We start from the raw sequence: 17694 nt of genomic DNA on the forward strand, positions 1-17694 counted from the left end.
TTCTCTTGTTCCCTGACTCAATGTAATATTTGAAAACCCTTCCTGTTGAGAATTGCGATTTACATGAATTGTGTCCTGACTATGGAGCAACCTTTTCGTATTAGCATGGAAAACACTGCTATCGATATGCTGAAGTTAGTCTTATCTAATTAAAATATTTGAATGCTGGAACATATTTATTCATCATGTAGCAGATGACCCAGTTTCCAGCATCAAATATTTTAGCTTGTTCTTCTGTTCTGGTTGCCAGTCCAACTGCCTTCTAGTATGTCATAGTTCTACTTACATATTGCCCTGAGCACCATAAAAAAAACTATTCGAACCATGGTTTCAAGCCTTCTCATTGACCAACTTTGTGCTCTGTTGTTCTTTTGAAGAAAACTAAAAGAGTTAATTGTGGATAGACCCCCTGTGCTATCGCTGAATCATGGATAGACCCCTTGGAGTTCTATTTTGCGGATATACCCTTTGTACTATAGACCAATTGCTAGTAAACTCCTGAGTTTTTTTTTTCTCCCCCCATTCCTTTACCCTCAGGAGGGTTACTTGTCAAAAGATAATTTTTTCCTTCTCTAAAAAGATAACTTTCTCCTTCTCTAAGGGTAAAACAAAAGTTCACTCAGGGGGGTCTATTTGCAAGAATAGAACTATAGGGAGTCTATCCGCAATTAAGCCAAACCAAAGCCACTTTGTTTGGTGACTTAAGTCAAGGACTATCCACCTGACCTGATGATCAGGTGCTTTCTGAATTTGTGGCAAATATGACAGACTTTCAGACATTACCTTGCAATAAATCTGGCTTACAAGGCTGTATAGGGTTTCGGTTTAAAATGTGCATATGTGGATTTAGATATTCAGATAGCTCATAGCTATGATGAGATAGATTCATAGATAATGTAACTTATAAGAAGCAACACTGACGTATTAGAAGCATTGGTTTTGATTACAAGGAAAATTAGACTGAAACAACCTGTGAGGGGATCCATCCTACCTGACACTTATTTTGAAGGTCAGAAGACTTGGAAGTAAATCTAAGTTAGTAGAGCAGAAGCAGATCCTGCTTAGATCTAAAATTTAGGCTTGAAAATGGTTCCAGTTTTGCCATGGCTAGGCTATGTAGAGACCCAGCCTGATCACAATTCTTGCTGGATAAGAAAGATATCAAATCCAGCAATCCCATGACACTATAACAATTTGAATTACTGCAATCAATCATAAGGTACTAATGTCAACTTAGTCTCACACTGTTGTTATTGTGCTACTCTTGACAGAAATAACAGATGACGAATCTGATTATGAAATTGAGTATGAGGTTTTATCTGGAGGTTTAGATGAGCCATGGGAATACGTTGGTGTTTCTCACGATGATATCCCGTCAACTAGCAAGGAGGTCGGATTCAGCGAAGGACAAATCACATTAAGAGACACCCAAGATCTAAAACATGAAATTGTTGGTGATGATAAAGCTAAAGTCGATATCTTAGACTCCAAAGCTAACGTCGGTGCATCAGATTCTCATCCCAATGGAAAAGATCACGAGAAGCACGAAAGTGATATGTCAACCTCTGAAGTTGAAGTACAAGAGAATTCTGGAGTTGATGCCGCGGTTAGTGTTGAACCTGACGAGGATTCTTGCTACGGTCACGAAGATTTGGAGAGGCTGATGTGTGAAATTGGAGGCATGAGAGCCAATTTGAGGTTGATGCCAGATTTCCAGAGGAGAGAAATGGCGGCAAAGCTGGCCATGAAAATGGCTGCTATGTTCGTAGAGTGCAGTGATGAAGATGAAAGTTTAGAATAAGTAGTAGGTTGAAGATGGGGATCCCTTTTCGCATTTCAGCAGTCAATACCTACAAAGAATTGAAGGAGCCAACTTAGTCCTTCAAGTGCCCAACTTGACTAGACATATCAGTCTCCTCACCTTAATATGATTGCTCCGCTGTATAAGTTATTCCATATTGTGTGTCATACAACATGTTGAGCAGCAGTTTTCTAGCTGGTAGCTCAGCGAGCTTTCGTATGAGTTTGTACTAAAGAGGCATTGCTATTTGTTAAATTCATTTCTCTGTATATAACGGGTGATATGTCAATTTTTTGAGGTTGCAGGTGCTGTGTGTGCAGCTTTTTTTATTTTGATTCCAAACTAAACTTGAAAAACAACTGTCCTTGGGGTAGCACTGAGATTTTCTGCTTCTATTATATGAACTTCTACCTTTGTTTTCAAGAGACATTGAGGTGGGCCGAGAGAAGCCCCTTGCTTCAAGACTCTAAACCAGTGAAATGGTAAAAGCGTAGCCTGTATCCCTTTTCTTCCTACTCCTCAGGCCACTGACATTCACAAAGAGTCCCTTGCGGACGTATCCAGCTGGGACAGCCCATGCTATTAAATGTGTACTCGAGGAATATCAATCCTTAGATCATTGGACTTCGTGATTCGAGTAATGATCCAATGATTGATAATCCTTAGGTGCACATTTAATGTCATAGACCGTATTCATTAAACACTTTCTCGTAATTTTAAGTTGTCCTGGTTCAGATAAACTTACTGTTATGATTAAGATAAACTTATTTAATCTCTCTATTCAGAGCCAGAGTTGATATTATCAACATAAATACTAGCTGATAATCTAGATATATGTCACGGAAGCAAGATGACAACTAAAAATGTACGCACGCCACCCTACTTACGCACCCAAATTGTGATAGCCAACAAAAAATGTGGTGTACATACCAACCTCAATTCATGTACTTAATTACTCTTGCCAATTGTGTTTAAGCCAAACTCATGTTCTCAATTCTCAACAAATTAATTCGGGTGGAGTCCATGTCATATCCTTGAAATTAATCTACACCAAAAAGTAACAAGCCAGCTGATGCTCATTACCATACATTTCATCATCGCTGCCAGTCAAAATCTAAGACAAAACTCCTACAACTATGGAAAAAGCAAAGAATACTAAGATTATATTTGTACATACTTTATAAAGCATCCATAGATTAAGACACCAGAGACTCGGAACTAATATTGTTAGAAGATCCAACTTGGCTTCCTCTCTCTGTGATCTTTGTCTGGCTTCTAAAGTGCGCATTAATTTCATAACAAAAGTGCTAATAGACAAATTAATACTTAACCCACAGTGTGCAAGCTTACATACAAGAAAAACTTTTTGTAACGGTTCGACCAAATGATTATATTAGCATTAGCATTTTATGCTTGGAAGATACTAGGAATCTTCCTAAGTTGGTCAGGTTAGGTTTCATGTTGCAATCTGTGGTAGGTATCATCTGCCAAAAATCTTAATATTTCCTTTTTATATATGATGATATAAGATAACTTCAATAATTTCCTCATGTTAAGTGAGACGTACGAGAGTCTTATTTTATTGTGTAATTCTACAAACCCCGCTTGAACTTTAGGGGATTTTACAAAATGATCTTATAAATTAACTAGAGAAAACTTTCCCGGAATCTCAAATTGTACAAAATCTCGAGAACTGTTGAAATTTATCACAAACAAGGTTAGCGCGATGGATAGAGTCTAAATTGTCATTTTTAATATCTATCAATCCTAACAAAAAAAGAAAAATACTCCCTCTAAGCAAAAGCGGCAAATATAAATAAGGGTGAAATTATCCAAAATATGTTATCTGACAACGTCTTAAACTAATTGCTTAGGGGAGTTTTCTCTAATTTATAAAGTTCAGGGGGTTCTGCGTAAAACACCCGATATTCAATGGTTTTTAAAACCTTTCCTAATTTAATTAACTAGAAAGTAAATGATAAAACTTTAAAAAATAATTCAAGAGCATATGATCTAAATAGATCTATTTGAAAATAGATACCTACTTATTTCGTCTCTTCAGTAATAAGAGAGCAGAAAAATTTTGAATATGTTGCAGGTTGAGTTGCTCAGAGCTGTACAAATAGGTGGAAAAAGAATTAGAATTGAGTTTTTTATAGTTCCATGCTAGAAAATGTCGACGTGTTTAAGCAAAGGAATTAGTATATACTTAATCTAGTTATTGGAGGTCAGTATATTCTCCAGAATATTTCCTCTCTTGATGAACTTTATTAGTGTTTCTACTTCTTGCTTGCTTGCTTGTTCATTTGTACACTAAACTAGTGCATTGTCCCTTCGACTCCATTAATTTTTAGCCCTTTGTTTGTGTATACTTAGTACTAATGATTCTTGTTTAGTGAAATATTAATGCTTATCTTGTTTCTGATTTGGTCTTTGTCGGCCTTTTCCACTAACCTCCTATCTCCCTCTAACAACTGTTAACCTTTTCTTCCCAACTTTTGTGGGAAAAAGTTTAGAAGGAAGCATGCCGACAAGCTTGTAGTTGGCTTATTTTTGGCACGTTTTAACTGCCAGCTTGAAGTTGGAACCTGCTTACTGTTTTTGTTATCAGAGGAACTACATTTGAAAAATTAAAAAAAAAATTCCTGTCTATATGAAAAATTATATAGAAAAGAAGGGAGAAGTTATTTCTGTCTCAGTATAAATTTTAAAGCCGATGATTGCACATATACAATATTATGATCATATTAATATAACACTCACATTGATATTTATACCCATTGAAGGTGAAGCATATTTTCTCCTTCCTTTCTATATATGACATTCTACCGATCCTCTACATGATCCTTTTTATGATTTAAGTAGGAGAGTGTGGTCGTACGAAGAAAAAAAAAACAGAAGAGAAAAACAAACAGAGAGAAAAATTGCACACACACAAGATTTACCAAGGTTCAGCTCAATTTGAGCCTACGTCCTCACCTGCCACTTCTTCACCGTTTCCACTATAATCAAATGAAAGCTTACAAATGGTCTTCTCGATCTCAAATTGATTAATCAAAATGAAAGAGGGGGAAAATGTAAATTGAAGAACATAAAAAAAATACACGTGTGTCCCCCCTATCCCGCCGCAATATGCTCCAACAACCTGCCTTAAGAAAAAAAAATACTCCCCTCGCGACAAGAGATTATTGGTAAATTATACTAAGCCCCCGTGAATGTTTACTATTTTGTCACAAAACCCCCCAAAAACTTTCAAAATTACACTGAACCCCAATAACTTATTGAATTGCAGAAAAATACATAAACTTTCTAAGTTTTGTAAATAACCCCATAAATTAGAGCCAAAAGACAACATAAAAAGGCATCTTGAAAGTTAATGGGGGTTTAGTATAATTTATATAAAAGTTCGTAAAGATTTTTTGCAAAAAAGTTTTAGGGGTTCAGTGTGATATTAAAAGTTTATTAGCGTTTAGTGTAATTTGCCTAAAAAAATATTTAGAAAATACTTTTTATCCAAATTTTCATAACATGCACAGGTTCGTGTTTAAATTAATATTCTACTTATATATATATAGTATATATTACGCGGTACCCGATCAAAATTTTATATAACGTATAGCGTACTACCTTATACGTACCGTGCGCGACTTAATGGTCACTTTGTCAATCAGGAGGGGGATTTCCTCCTATTGGACGCCCCTCTAAAATTTCACATGATTAAAGCGACATTCCGTGTTCGATATCGCGGCTCCGTTGAACTTGATGCCGTACATAGCTTTAAAAGCCCCCAACACACACCCAAGGTTTGGGGTGAATTCGTCCGTCGTTCTGACGCCCTCTCATTGCAGCAATGTGAAAAGTTAGGTCATTCAATTCCAAAACCCGTTTAAAAATTGATACGAGTGGGATGAAGGGTCAAACGACGACCCGGGCTTCCAACCGCCCAAACTTGGTGTGTTGGAGGTTTGTAAGAATATGTAAGATCCAAAGTTTAACCGCAGCGGATCATCCCACAATCGTCGCTCAGGCCAGCGTGATTAATTAGAGCCCGTCTGAGGAGAATCCCCTGATATATATATAACTTATATATATATCACCTACTTATATATGATCACTAAGCTTACTTGTAGCTACTCATACCTATATATACTATAGTAATATAACTTATATATATATATATTATATGAGTATTAATGGGTATCATTGTCCATCAGGAGGAGGAGGGGGATTTCCTCCCTAATGACCCGCTCTAAAAATCCATGATTAGACGCGAACATTCAGTGGACTGATGGCGGCTCGTTGAACCGCCTTGATGCTACATATTTCTAAAACCCCAACACACTACCAAAGTTTTGGGTGAATCCGTGCCGTCGTTATGACCCCTCCCATCGAGCCACTGTGAATAAGTTCTAATTCATGTCAAAACCGTTTAGACATTGATAACGATGGACTGAAGGGTCAGAACGATTGACGCGGTTCACCCCAAAACTTGGTGTGTACGGGTTTCTAGATATGTAGATCAAGTTGCAAGCGGAGCCGGATCATGCCCGCAATAATGTCGCTCCCATCACGTGATTTTAGAGACGTATAAGGAGGCAAATCCCTCGTGTGTATATCCTACTTCACCACACAATCTTGTGATGAGGTCTGCCCTCCTTTACATACAAGTACGGGAAATCGTACTCGCATACCCCTTAATAACTTATTTACCAGAAGGTAAAATGAGCATCCTCACCATAACCATTATTTCTTCTTTATGTTTATTATATTTATTTGTTTTATATGTCAAACTCTAAAATTTATGGTTGTGAGTTAAGATTATGAATATCGGATTATCATTTAATATCAAATTACTTGACTTTGTCATCTGCACTCTATCAGCAGAATACAAATTCTACAATCAAATGAAAGCGCTTTTCAATTTGAAAAAAAGGGTTTTCTATATATTGGTCCCTTTGGTCTTCGCTAATTGCATATTTATATTGGTCACTCGTATCTTAATATTCCACATTAGTCCCTCAAATCTTAAATACTGCAGAGTCACCATTAAAAATTTTAGTCTTGCAAAATGATTTCTCTATTAGTTTTTCAGTTAAAAAAATCTAACTCAACTTCGAGTTAGAATTTTTTTTTTCTAAGCATTAGAAATCAATACTACCGTCAAATCTTACTGTGGGAAACAAAGTGATCATTTTACTCCTTTTCTATATTTTCCCAAAACTCATTTCCTAATAGATTTAAAACCCAATATTTACTTAAAAAGAACTCAAAGACATGTATTAATCAAAAAGACTATTTTATAGGACCCCTGTGAGATTTGAGGGACCAATATGCAATTATTTAAGATGTAAAGGACTAATACATTAAAAAAAACCTTTAGAAAATATTCAATAGAGAAGAAACTTCTAGATTGGAATTGAAATTCTTTTCCTATAAAAAAAAGCGAGAAATTGGAATTAAAATTTTTTTCCTATAAAAAAAGAGGGAGAGATTGGAATTTAAATTAAACTAGAGTAGCATTTTCTTAGCTAGCCTAAACTTAACCCATGTGAGGGTTGGGGTTAAAAAAAAACTAGTTTACGGGGGAGTAAAATTTTAAACGACAAAAAAAAGGGGGGTTTAATTTAGGCTCAATTTTTGCCAAAATTAAGAACCCAGATCTCGGAACTTAAAAAAATTTAAATTTGATCAAGATTAATGGAAGCTTGAAGGCAGATAAATTTTACTTTATACACGATTTATTTACAAAATCCAAACTCGCGACGAAACAAACACAAAAGCATCGGCGGCTAGGGCAAGAACCTATTCACATCCCCGCCTCAGCCTCTCCCTCGCGTCGAGCTGGCCCCAACTGTCTGACACTCACCGGCGCCGGTCTGCGCCGGCCACGACGAGCACGTCCTCAGATCGGCACGACGAGTGGGCCCCGAGCCACATGTCGACGCAGGCGACGTGAACCGCGTGGTCCGCTACTGTGGAGCGGCAGGATCGCTGATCTCGCCCCGTCGACGAACTCCCGGCAACGATCGGGCACTCGCCAGCATCGCCGTGGGCGCGAGGCTTGAAGGCTGCCTTCGCAGAGCCCAGGGGCTTTCTTCTTCAGGCTTTCGAAGAGCGGAGGTGGGGTCGAGCCGGGGCCCGGATCCTGCGCCGGATCCAGGCGCGGGCGGGCGACGAGGGCGAGGGCGGACGACGCAGATTTTTAGGGCGCAAAGGGGGCGGTCGAGATGACGACGACGTCGGTCGACGGCGAGTGGTTGGGAGGGGCGGGCGGCGGCGCGGCGGTGCAGTTGGTTAGGTTTTGAGTAAAGGAGTCTCCTACGGCGACTTAAGGTTTAACTTTTGATCTGCGGGAAATTTATTATTATTATTATTTATTTACTTTTCCTTAAAAGCGGGTATTGAAGAGCTGAGGAGCGGGGGGATCTATTAGGTTCAGCAGGGGCGGCGTAATATCGATTGGAGGGCGGAGGGCGGATTTTGGGGTGGCGAAAATGGCCTGGGGATTTTGGCATTACTGTGGGGATGTGGATACGGGTTTGACCAGCCATTTGTGTGGTGGGGGCCCGTGGATAATGTTTTTTAAATTGCGGTTTTTTGGACGAGGGAAAAACCAGTTAGGTTTCTGCACGAAGGGGTGGTTTTGAATTTGAGGATTTTTTGAAATTTTAGATGTTTGCAAAAAAGAGAGGGTGGGGTTATGCAAAATAGACGTGCTTATAAATTTATTGTAGTTAAAAAAAAAGGTTATTAATCTAGAATATACTTCAAGAGATGGGGTTTACTTACAAATAAGACAAATCTTATTTCTACAGACATTTTAGAATATGCATAAAAAAATCAATTTATTGTCTGAGAATGCAAAAGCAATGAAATAATATTAGTTTGTTAAAAAAGGCCTAAAGCATGTAAATATAATATCTTTTTATTAAAGACTATTTGGGTTAACGGGAGTATTTGTTTAAAGAAACTAAATGAAATTCAACTGATCCAATGAGAATAACAAATTAACGGGCTGACTCAATAAGTTGGATATTACTTGCGCACGTTTTTCATAAATCACGAGGAAAAATTTCATATAGTGCACAATATTATAAACTATTTTTCCTTAGAAAAGATCATAATTTTTCATTAAACTAATAATCGGTAGACATCCCCGCGAGTTAACATGTGATAAATATGTAACATATTAAAAATAATTTTGTGTGTATTTATTTTATGTAATTACTCTCTCAAACTCTTGTCCTCCTTACCTATTGCTGATATTTTAATTTTTTTACTAATGCCCTAAACATTATTAAGATAATATATTAAAATAGTAAATATTAAGAATGTAGCTCAAATGGTAGAGCACTCTCTTTATTGAGGGTGGTACTAAGATTGATACCTCACATCTCTAATAGTTTTTTGCCTCAATTTTAAAAAAAATAATATATATGATATTTTCACTAATTTAAACCTTCACATGAAATCTTTTTCTAAATAATTATGTTAATTTATAAAAAAAATCTATAATAATTTTACATTAGTATTATAAAACCTATTCATATTATTTCCTCTCGAAATTTCTTAAGGCCAAACGTCCTGCAAAAAACATTCAGCAAATTCAGTAAACCCAAGGGGTTCACACGCATAAACACAAACTAAAGCGAACTGCAAAGCAGCCGCAAGGAGAGAGAAAAAGAGAAAAGCAGCGCGGGCCCCACCAGCCGAGATGCCTGCATGTGCGTGGAACGTGCAAGGAAAGAGCGTGGGCCCCATCCCAAATCGAACAGCCACGTGTACGGTTGTGAAGATGACCTGTTTCTGCACACTTTTTAAGCCAGCGTATCTTTTTTTTCTTCCAACAGTCCGTTGTCACGGCCGTCCCATATACGATCGAGTGTATCTTTAATTAATACAGTTATTAATGTTTTATCTTCAGTGGAGACTACACTAGATTTGACTGGAGTCAAAATGATAGTTGAAAACATGTTGTGACTAATTAGGTAGTTAATTTTTATTAATTTTTGGGAGTCAAACCGTGCAAGACTTGCCAACTAATAACCTTAACTTACTTTTAATTGTCTTTAACATAAAATATTTTTTCTGTTTTAATCACAGCTAAAGCGTGCGTAAACCAATGAAAGTGGTGCTGGTGCTCTTATTAGGGAGGACTAAAAGAGATTAGTGACAGAGCCTTAAACTTCGGAAAGTATGAAATTTGTGATGTATTAGGGTAGAGTAGTTATAAGTTTATATAACTAGAGTTACTCTCACTAAATTACTTACACAATTTGGTTAGCATTACCATTACTCATTAAGCTAAGATAATGGGGTCGTCTGATTCACGAAGCTTGTAATGCACCTGCGGTCGTAATTAATGACTCTTATAAGCATAGTCATAGGCATCTGTTTTGTTAGAGTCACAATTATAGTTGTAAAATATGATCAAATTTCACAAAACGATTTATTGTGAATTTTTTTTTAATTTTTTTTAAAGCAGAATAATCGTTTGCATGGTTCCGGTTATTAAAAAAAACAATGAACAAAACAGTTAGATTTTGCAACTTATTTCGTAGCTTACAAACAGTAAGTTACAATAATTCTTCAGATACCAAACATCCCACGTTTATATTTATGTAGTGTAGAAAGCAAATTTCTGAAGTGAAATTGGGAGAGTTCTCTCATTAGTCATTATCCCTCCACAATAACAACTATATTGTTATTATTTCTTTAGTAGTACAAACACACTATACGCTCGTATACAAATATTCTATTTCTCTTTTTCTCTTTCTCTTTCTCTTTCAGATACAACTATTTTGCTTTTGTCAGAGCAAACTGGTCATAGTCATCATATAATACTAATATTAAATTGGATTCCATCATTCAATAATGGAGGAGTTGCATTTAATGCAGCGGGGTTGAATAATGGAGGTACTTGCGATTCCAATCACATCAAACAATCAGACCGCAAGTCCATGAAACAACACATCATAAGCGCCAACTTGACCTGTGGTTGCTTCTGGTTATTTTTCACTTCGAAAAAGGGAATCATAGAAGCTGCACCTCGTCAATCAAAGGTGCGAATTAAAACAAACAAATAAATAAATCAATACGTGCAAGGTCTGAAATTGAGATCTCATCTACTTGCACTCTTTGAAAAGAAAAGAAACTATGGATATATATATGAGAAAAATGGGTATGCTTGGAACCAAGCATAAAAAGTTATGCTTGGTAGTAAGGTAACATAATCTCCTCCACTTATTCAAATGATTGCATATCCCGATGTACTCCTCAACCCATGTGAATGTGGTCCTCCATTTGAATGAGTGGAGGGGATTATGTCACCTCACTACCAAGCATACCCATATTACTCTCTCTCTCTCTCTCATATATATATATATATATATATATGAGAAAAATAGGATTGCTTGGTACCAAGCACAAAAAGTTGTGCTTGATAGTCAAGTGTCATAATCCCATCCACTCATTCAAATGGTTACACATCCTCATACACTCCTCAACCCATGTGAATGAGGTTCCCCATTTGAATAAGTGGAGGGGATTGTGCCACCTCACTACCAAGCACAAAATTTGTGCTTGGTACCAAGCACAAAATTTGTGCTTGGTACCAAGCACAAAAAGTTATGCTTGGTAGTGATGTGTCACATCCCACTCCACTCATTCAAATATGAGACCACATTCACATAGATAGTGAGTGGATGAGGATGTGACACATCACTACCAAACACAAAATTTGTGCTTGGTACCAAGCATACCTATGGGTATGCTTGGTACCAAGCATAAATTTTGTGCTTGGTAGTGATGTGTCACATCCCCATCCACTCACTACTCATGTGAATTTGTTCCCACATTTGAATGAGTGGAGGGAGATTTGACACATCACTATATATCAAGCACAACTTTTTATGTTTGGTACCAAGCATACTCATATTTCTCTACATATATATACATATAGTCTATAATAATTTACTACTTACCCTTCAAAAAATTCAGTATAGCAGTTAACCTTTTCCCACCATTACCAGGAATATTTACTTATTGTTCGTCCACATGATTAAAGAGGCACATGCAATAAATCAAATCTTAATTCTTCTCTTAAATAAAATATAAAACAATGAATTTTTGATGGGTATCAAATATTAGTGATATTGGGGTAGAAATTGCTTCTGTCAGAGGAATTGCAACGGATGATATTTATATTATGCACATGACTTGAGCATAGGGTATGCTCAATCTGAATAAGATAAGGAATTAACAGAAGAAGGTGAAGATATATGTTTTAATATGGAATGAGTCGCATGTTGTGCGCAGCGGAATCGGAGGCACACAATCACAAATGTGAACATGGGTTCAGTGATTTCCCCCATGCTCTTGCCCATGTTGTGAACAAGCATGGGGGAACCGGCTGGCTGCTCTTGGCCAGGCTGTGAGGGTATAACCATGGGAGGGCCATGCTCTCTTGTTCAGCCCTCACTCCCTTCGTTTCCTATAAATAGGAGTGGAGTTTAAGAGAGAAGTGTGGTGGGGAAAAAAATCTTTAGTGGAGGAAAAGAGAAGAGAGCTTGTATAAGTTTGGTATTTTTCTTCATAGTGAACACCCCCCCCCACCCGGTGGATGTAGACAAGTTTGTTGAACCACGTAAATCTCATGTCTGTATTATCTTAAATGTGAGTTTGTTATTGCTTGTAGGTTCCCTCAACATTTCAGTCCTAGAACTGATGAGAGGAAGAGTGTATATTTCACTTTGTTAAAATATTTCACTTTCTATTTTAGTTTCCTTTGAGAAACAAGAATATAGAGGTTGACTTGTGCTTTTGTGAAAACGAAAGCCAGGGCTCTCTCTCAGGTGATATCGCTTCCGCGACGTGAAGGCGTGACTCTGCGCCTAACAATTGGTATCAAAGTTATTTATTCAGATTGGAGGTGGTAAAATTTCTGATCTGAGGTGGTGCTTGATTATTGTGTGGTGAACACAAGGTATTTGTTAAAATTCCTGAGAGAAGCGGATTTATTTATACAAGCGGAGAATGACGTCAACAAGTAAAACAGTTAAAGTGAGAAAGTATGAGATCGAGAAATTAAATGGGAAGAATGATTTTTCTTATTGGAGGATGCAGATGAAAAATTCATTAATTTCGCAGAAATTTTACAAAACTTTAGCAGGAAAAGAGAAGAAGCACAATGATATGTCTTATGAGGATTGGGAGGAGCTGAATCTGGAAGCACGGACGTCGATTATCCTTTGCCTTGAAATGGATGTAGCTTTCTTGGTGGACGGGGAGGAAACCGCTGCGGGCGTGTGGTTAAAGTTAGAGAGCACTTTCATGACGAAGAGTCTAACGAACCGGATTGTAGGGTGAAAATTTGATTTCCCGAAAACAGAGAGTTTTGTTTGTATTAATAAGAAAGCTTATTACAAACTAATAATCAAATATTTACAACAGAAGCAGAGGGAATGCCCTCTTTGTTTTGTGTGGGGACTTTAGGTGGCTATAGGACGCTTCGCTCGATGTTCGTGTCGAGTCTGCTTCCCTTGGACCGTTCGATCGAGGTTGCTGGAGAGCTTCAGTACACAGTAGAAGCTCGGGTCGAAAGAGTTCGAGTCTGCTTAGTTTGCCGGCGATCGGAGCTCGGAACTAGGCAGTGGTGCTGTAACACAAGGATTATGCGAACAGCTTGGCCTCAACTGCTTTCTCCAAGTTTTCTTCGACCTCTCCCCTACAGTGTGCTGGAAGGGGCTTTTAAATGGAAGAAGGACAGCTTGACTACTCCTTGAATTATGGGATGTGACCATACATTGTCCAGAGATGTCTTGCTGTTCATTCGTACCGTCAGTGGTCATTCGAAGAGCTGCACTCTACATCACGCTACGTAGGAGTGGGAAAGCCCCTCCTCGTATGTGTGACAACGGCTGTCAGATGCTTGCGTGGATCTGACCAACCACCGAGCGTCGGCGGCTCTCGCCCTTGGCTTGGACAACTGAGGTGAGCCGCATTTATGAGGGCGCAGGCTGTTTTGACACCTGTCTGCTCACTTGTACTGTAGGCGGCTATTCGGCGGGCCTGGAGTACCGTGTCCTCTCTCTTCAGGCCAAGAGAGGTGAGAAAACATGTTCCTGGCACTCAAGTGGGTTTGGACAGTTCGCCGAATGCTGGCGGATCCGTCTCCTGACTCAGACAGCCGAGGTGAGTCGCATTTATGAATGCTCAGGTCGACTCAACACCTGTCCAGTCCTTCGTACTGTGCGTACTATGAGCGACCGCTTGACGGTCTGGGGGTACTGTGCCCTCTCCCTTCGGGTCGAGAGAGATGGGAAGGCCCATCTCAGCACGTGGGGTAGCGGATACGGGCGGCCTTGAGGTTTGCAGGCGGATTCGTCTTCGGACTCGGGCAGGCGAGTTGTGTGAAAGGCGAATTTCCGCCATTCCAATTGATCTCAACTCGTGCAGGTGAGCCGATCATTCAGGCGAATCTGGAACCGAGTACATTTGACGACCATGCGGCTCAGGCAGGCGACTTCTTGCAGGCGAATTTCCCATAGGCCATCAGAGGTATTTTTTTACCGTCTACAAGACCCCCTTCAAAGTTTTCAGACCTAAACTGGCTTGCGTGGGGGCTGGGATACTTTGAATGAAGAAAATTTTGGCGAAGCCTTTGGGTTTCTTTTAGGATTTTTAGCAAACCCTCAGCTATCAACGGGTTTGATGTGCCTTTACCGATCACCGTTTGAATCGGGCTAGCCATACTATTCCCCTCAGTATGATGAGTTGTCGAGTAGTTTCTCTTAGACTTGATGCTAAGATTTCTACTCTCAACCTTAGCCGTTCGAGGCATGGTTTTAACCGTCCGAGCGAGGTCATTCTACTGGCTTGGTTCATAATTTTACCTTAAAAGGCGAATGAGTCGTCAAGGCGAAATCAGGTTTTGGGGGCGAAATTGTGTTCGACTTGCGGATTTGGGTTGAATTTTCGCAGGCGAGACCCTTCTTTTCGGGCGCGAAACTCGGTTCGACGTGGGCAAGCCACGTGTCCGCTAGTGGGCTTCGTGCTTTCCAGCTAAGACGGCGTGGTTCTGTCACGTCGCGTCCTGACGCAAGCTTCGTGCTCCCCGTTTGAATCGTGGCCGTGGTTTTCGATCCCAACCGTCAGATACAACCGTCGATTTCGGTTCGAGTTTGGGTTTTTTCGATCGACCCGTTTCCCGCCTCGACGTGGCACTTCGAAATGTCAGGGGGCTATCTGGGCCGTTGATTTTGATTGTGGTCACGTTTCCCGTCCGCCAGTATTTCGCTTTTTTTGGGGGCGATCGTGGCCACGTTGGCTACTCCTCCGTTAAATAGGCCGTTCTCTTTCCTTGAAAGTTACCATGCTCAAGAATCTTGAAAGTTTTCCAAAGAGAGAGAGTTTCCGCTTAATCCCCTCAATGGCGCCGAAATCCAAGAAGGGTGTCGCGAAGGGAGGAGGTCCCGGACGCTATTCCGACCGCCTCGCCGTCGGTGCACCCGTCCGCCTACCTGAGACACATTTGTGTAAGTCCAAGGGTTCCCTTAACGATTTCGCGTAGGTTATAGGTGTTGGGTCGGGCGGATGAGCCTCGTTTATCCCCCTTAGGTTCGACCGTCTTTGGTAGCTTCCTTGATTTAGGGCAAAATCTGTCCCTTCTTGGGCGGATTTTATATTTGCTCATATAGGACGATTTCTGCCTCTACAGGTGAAATCGACTTTTGTTGGGTGGAGGCGAATTCGTTCTTGATAGGCAAATTCGACCTCTTCTCTGGTAAAAAGGGGAGTGTTGTTTTCGCTTTTCGACAAGCGAATTCGCCCATTTTTACTGGATTGGCAGATTTATCCTTAGGGCGGATCCTATCCTGACTCTTCTGTCTTTTCTTGCAGCGACCTTTTCCGACGAAGCCCTTCCGCAGGGCGGGGCCGTCGGTCTTGCCGGAAGTGCAAGGCGCACAGGGCCTCCCCGGTCTCCTTCCTTGGGTCCGGTGCCCGTGTTCTCCGCTGATAAGCCGGTCGGCTCGACAAAGAGAGTCGCCGATGGGCACCATCTAACGCTGCGCGAGTTGACCACTGACATGCCGAGGGGGTTCTCAATTGTTAAGCTGCGCTCTCTTGCGGTCCCAAGGACGATGAATTGGGATCTGACCCCAACTCAAGACGGGGTGACTTGTGGTGTCTTTACAGGCTCCACGGCAGAGTACGGAGTAGAAAGCTCCTGTAAACGGGTGACTGGCCTGCGTCCGGGTCTACCGTTCAACGAGGCGCCCACTGGAGAGACGACAGCAGTCGCGGAGACATTCCGTCATCGCTTCTTTCGAGCTGGCGGGAGATTTCCCCAAAGGATTTCAGAGCTTCGGGGTTGGTCTACTCCGCGCCTGGCAGTAAGACCTGGTGGTCCAAGATTACCGAGTACATCCTGGCCGAGAATTCCGACCTTGCGGATACAGAGTTGTATGCGGCCATTCAGGCCACTTGTCATGGTCTGAAGATCAATGCTCCCCAGTTCCATAGCGTCTTGGAGCTATATTGTGCCGACAGTGGCACGTTTTACACCCCCAACGGTGAGCTCGGCATAACTCTCCACGAGATGTACGACGTGTCGGGACTGCCTCTGGGCGACTTTCCGTATGAAAAGTACGTTCCCGATCAAGACGAGATCGACCAGCTCTCGACCCACTCCCCACTGGTGGTTGAGACTCTGTGGGAATTGCTCTGCCACTACCACATATGCCTCAACACCTTAGGGGCGGGGGATCACAAGGGTAAGAAGAAAAGAGCTCCGGGAATCAGTCACAAGAACTGGGCTGATTATTTATTCCCGGAGGGTGATGTCAAAGGGATGGCTGCTCTGCCGTTACGTATATGCGATCAGGCTGAAGTGGAGAAGAGGATGGCCGAAGGGGAAGCCACTATAACTCTCGATCATGACGAGGGTGGGTACAAATATGGAACGGTCTTCCATTCGTTTCACCACCAGGCCATATCCCCTATCTCTGGGAAGGCTTTGCTCGCGGGGTATCTCATGTTGTGGCTCAAGAGGTGCGTAATCCCCACTCACTCTTTTGAGGCTATTCCCGTAGAGGTCGTGTATCCTGCGGTTTGCTTAGCCCACGGGAAGTCGTATTCTTTGGTGTCGGCGACGATAGCGTGTATCCACCGAGGACTCCGTACGTTGACGGCCCAGTTCTGCCGTATGTCGACTGTCGACGAACGGGAAGGGGAAGTTATCAGGACCCCCAATCCCAGAGTGGGGCTGCCATACACCTACTTGATGGCATGGTTTGTATACCACTGCGAGTGTTTGATGAGCGCTCCCGCGACTCTTCAAGGAGACAGGTTTGTTCCTTTCCTTGAGCATTTGGAGAGGTGCTCTTGGAAGTGTAAAGACATTCCTGATGCGCGGAAGACGCTCTCCCACTTTGTCCACTACAATTTTCGTCGCTTCTTCCCCTACTTCAGTGGAGGAAGATACGGCGAATCTCTTAGGGATGCGCCGACGACGGACCATCACACGTCTCTTCCTCGTGGCGCATTCCGATGGTTGGTAAACATTCGGCCAGGGTATCACATCCTACGCACAGGTTCTGTGTGTTACCTTGAACCGTATATCCCTTGCAGGTTTACCCGCCAGTTTGGGTATGATCAATTGTACGTGGGCAACGCCAATCCCCGCCTACACTTCGAAGGAGGACTGGTGGACGGAGCTCGTGGATGGTTCTGGACCCATGCTGGTGGCACCCAGGCTCGCTTTGAATTACCCGCGAAGGATCGTGATTTGCACCACATGCTCCTATACCGCCGGTGGTATCGGGGTGCCAGCGCTAATCCCTCTGGTTTCTGGTTCCAGAGCTCATGTCTGACAGAACGCGATCGTCCTCTCA

General features: G+C 41.2%; 1 protein-coding gene across 1 annotated transcript in view; it reads left to right on the forward strand.

Annotated features, from left to right (window-relative positions):
• Positions 1–2105, forward strand: part of LOC109846033 — a 9533-nt gene extending 7428 nt beyond the window's left edge. Inside the window, exons 3-4 of the mRNA XM_020415254.1 lie at positions 195–265; positions 1238–2105. Of these exons, the coding sequence (XP_020270843.1) occupies positions 195–265; positions 1238–1801 (635 nt within the window). The 3' untranslated portion in view covers positions 1802–2105. The remainder of the gene's footprint in view (positions 1–194; positions 266–1237) is intronic.

Source organism: Asparagus officinalis, chromosome 6, assembly GCF_001876935.1.
Source record: "Asparagus officinalis chromosome 6, Aspof.V1, whole genome shotgun sequence".
Classification (NCBI taxonomy): Eukaryota; Viridiplantae; Streptophyta; class Magnoliopsida; order Asparagales; family Asparagaceae; genus Asparagus; species Asparagus officinalis.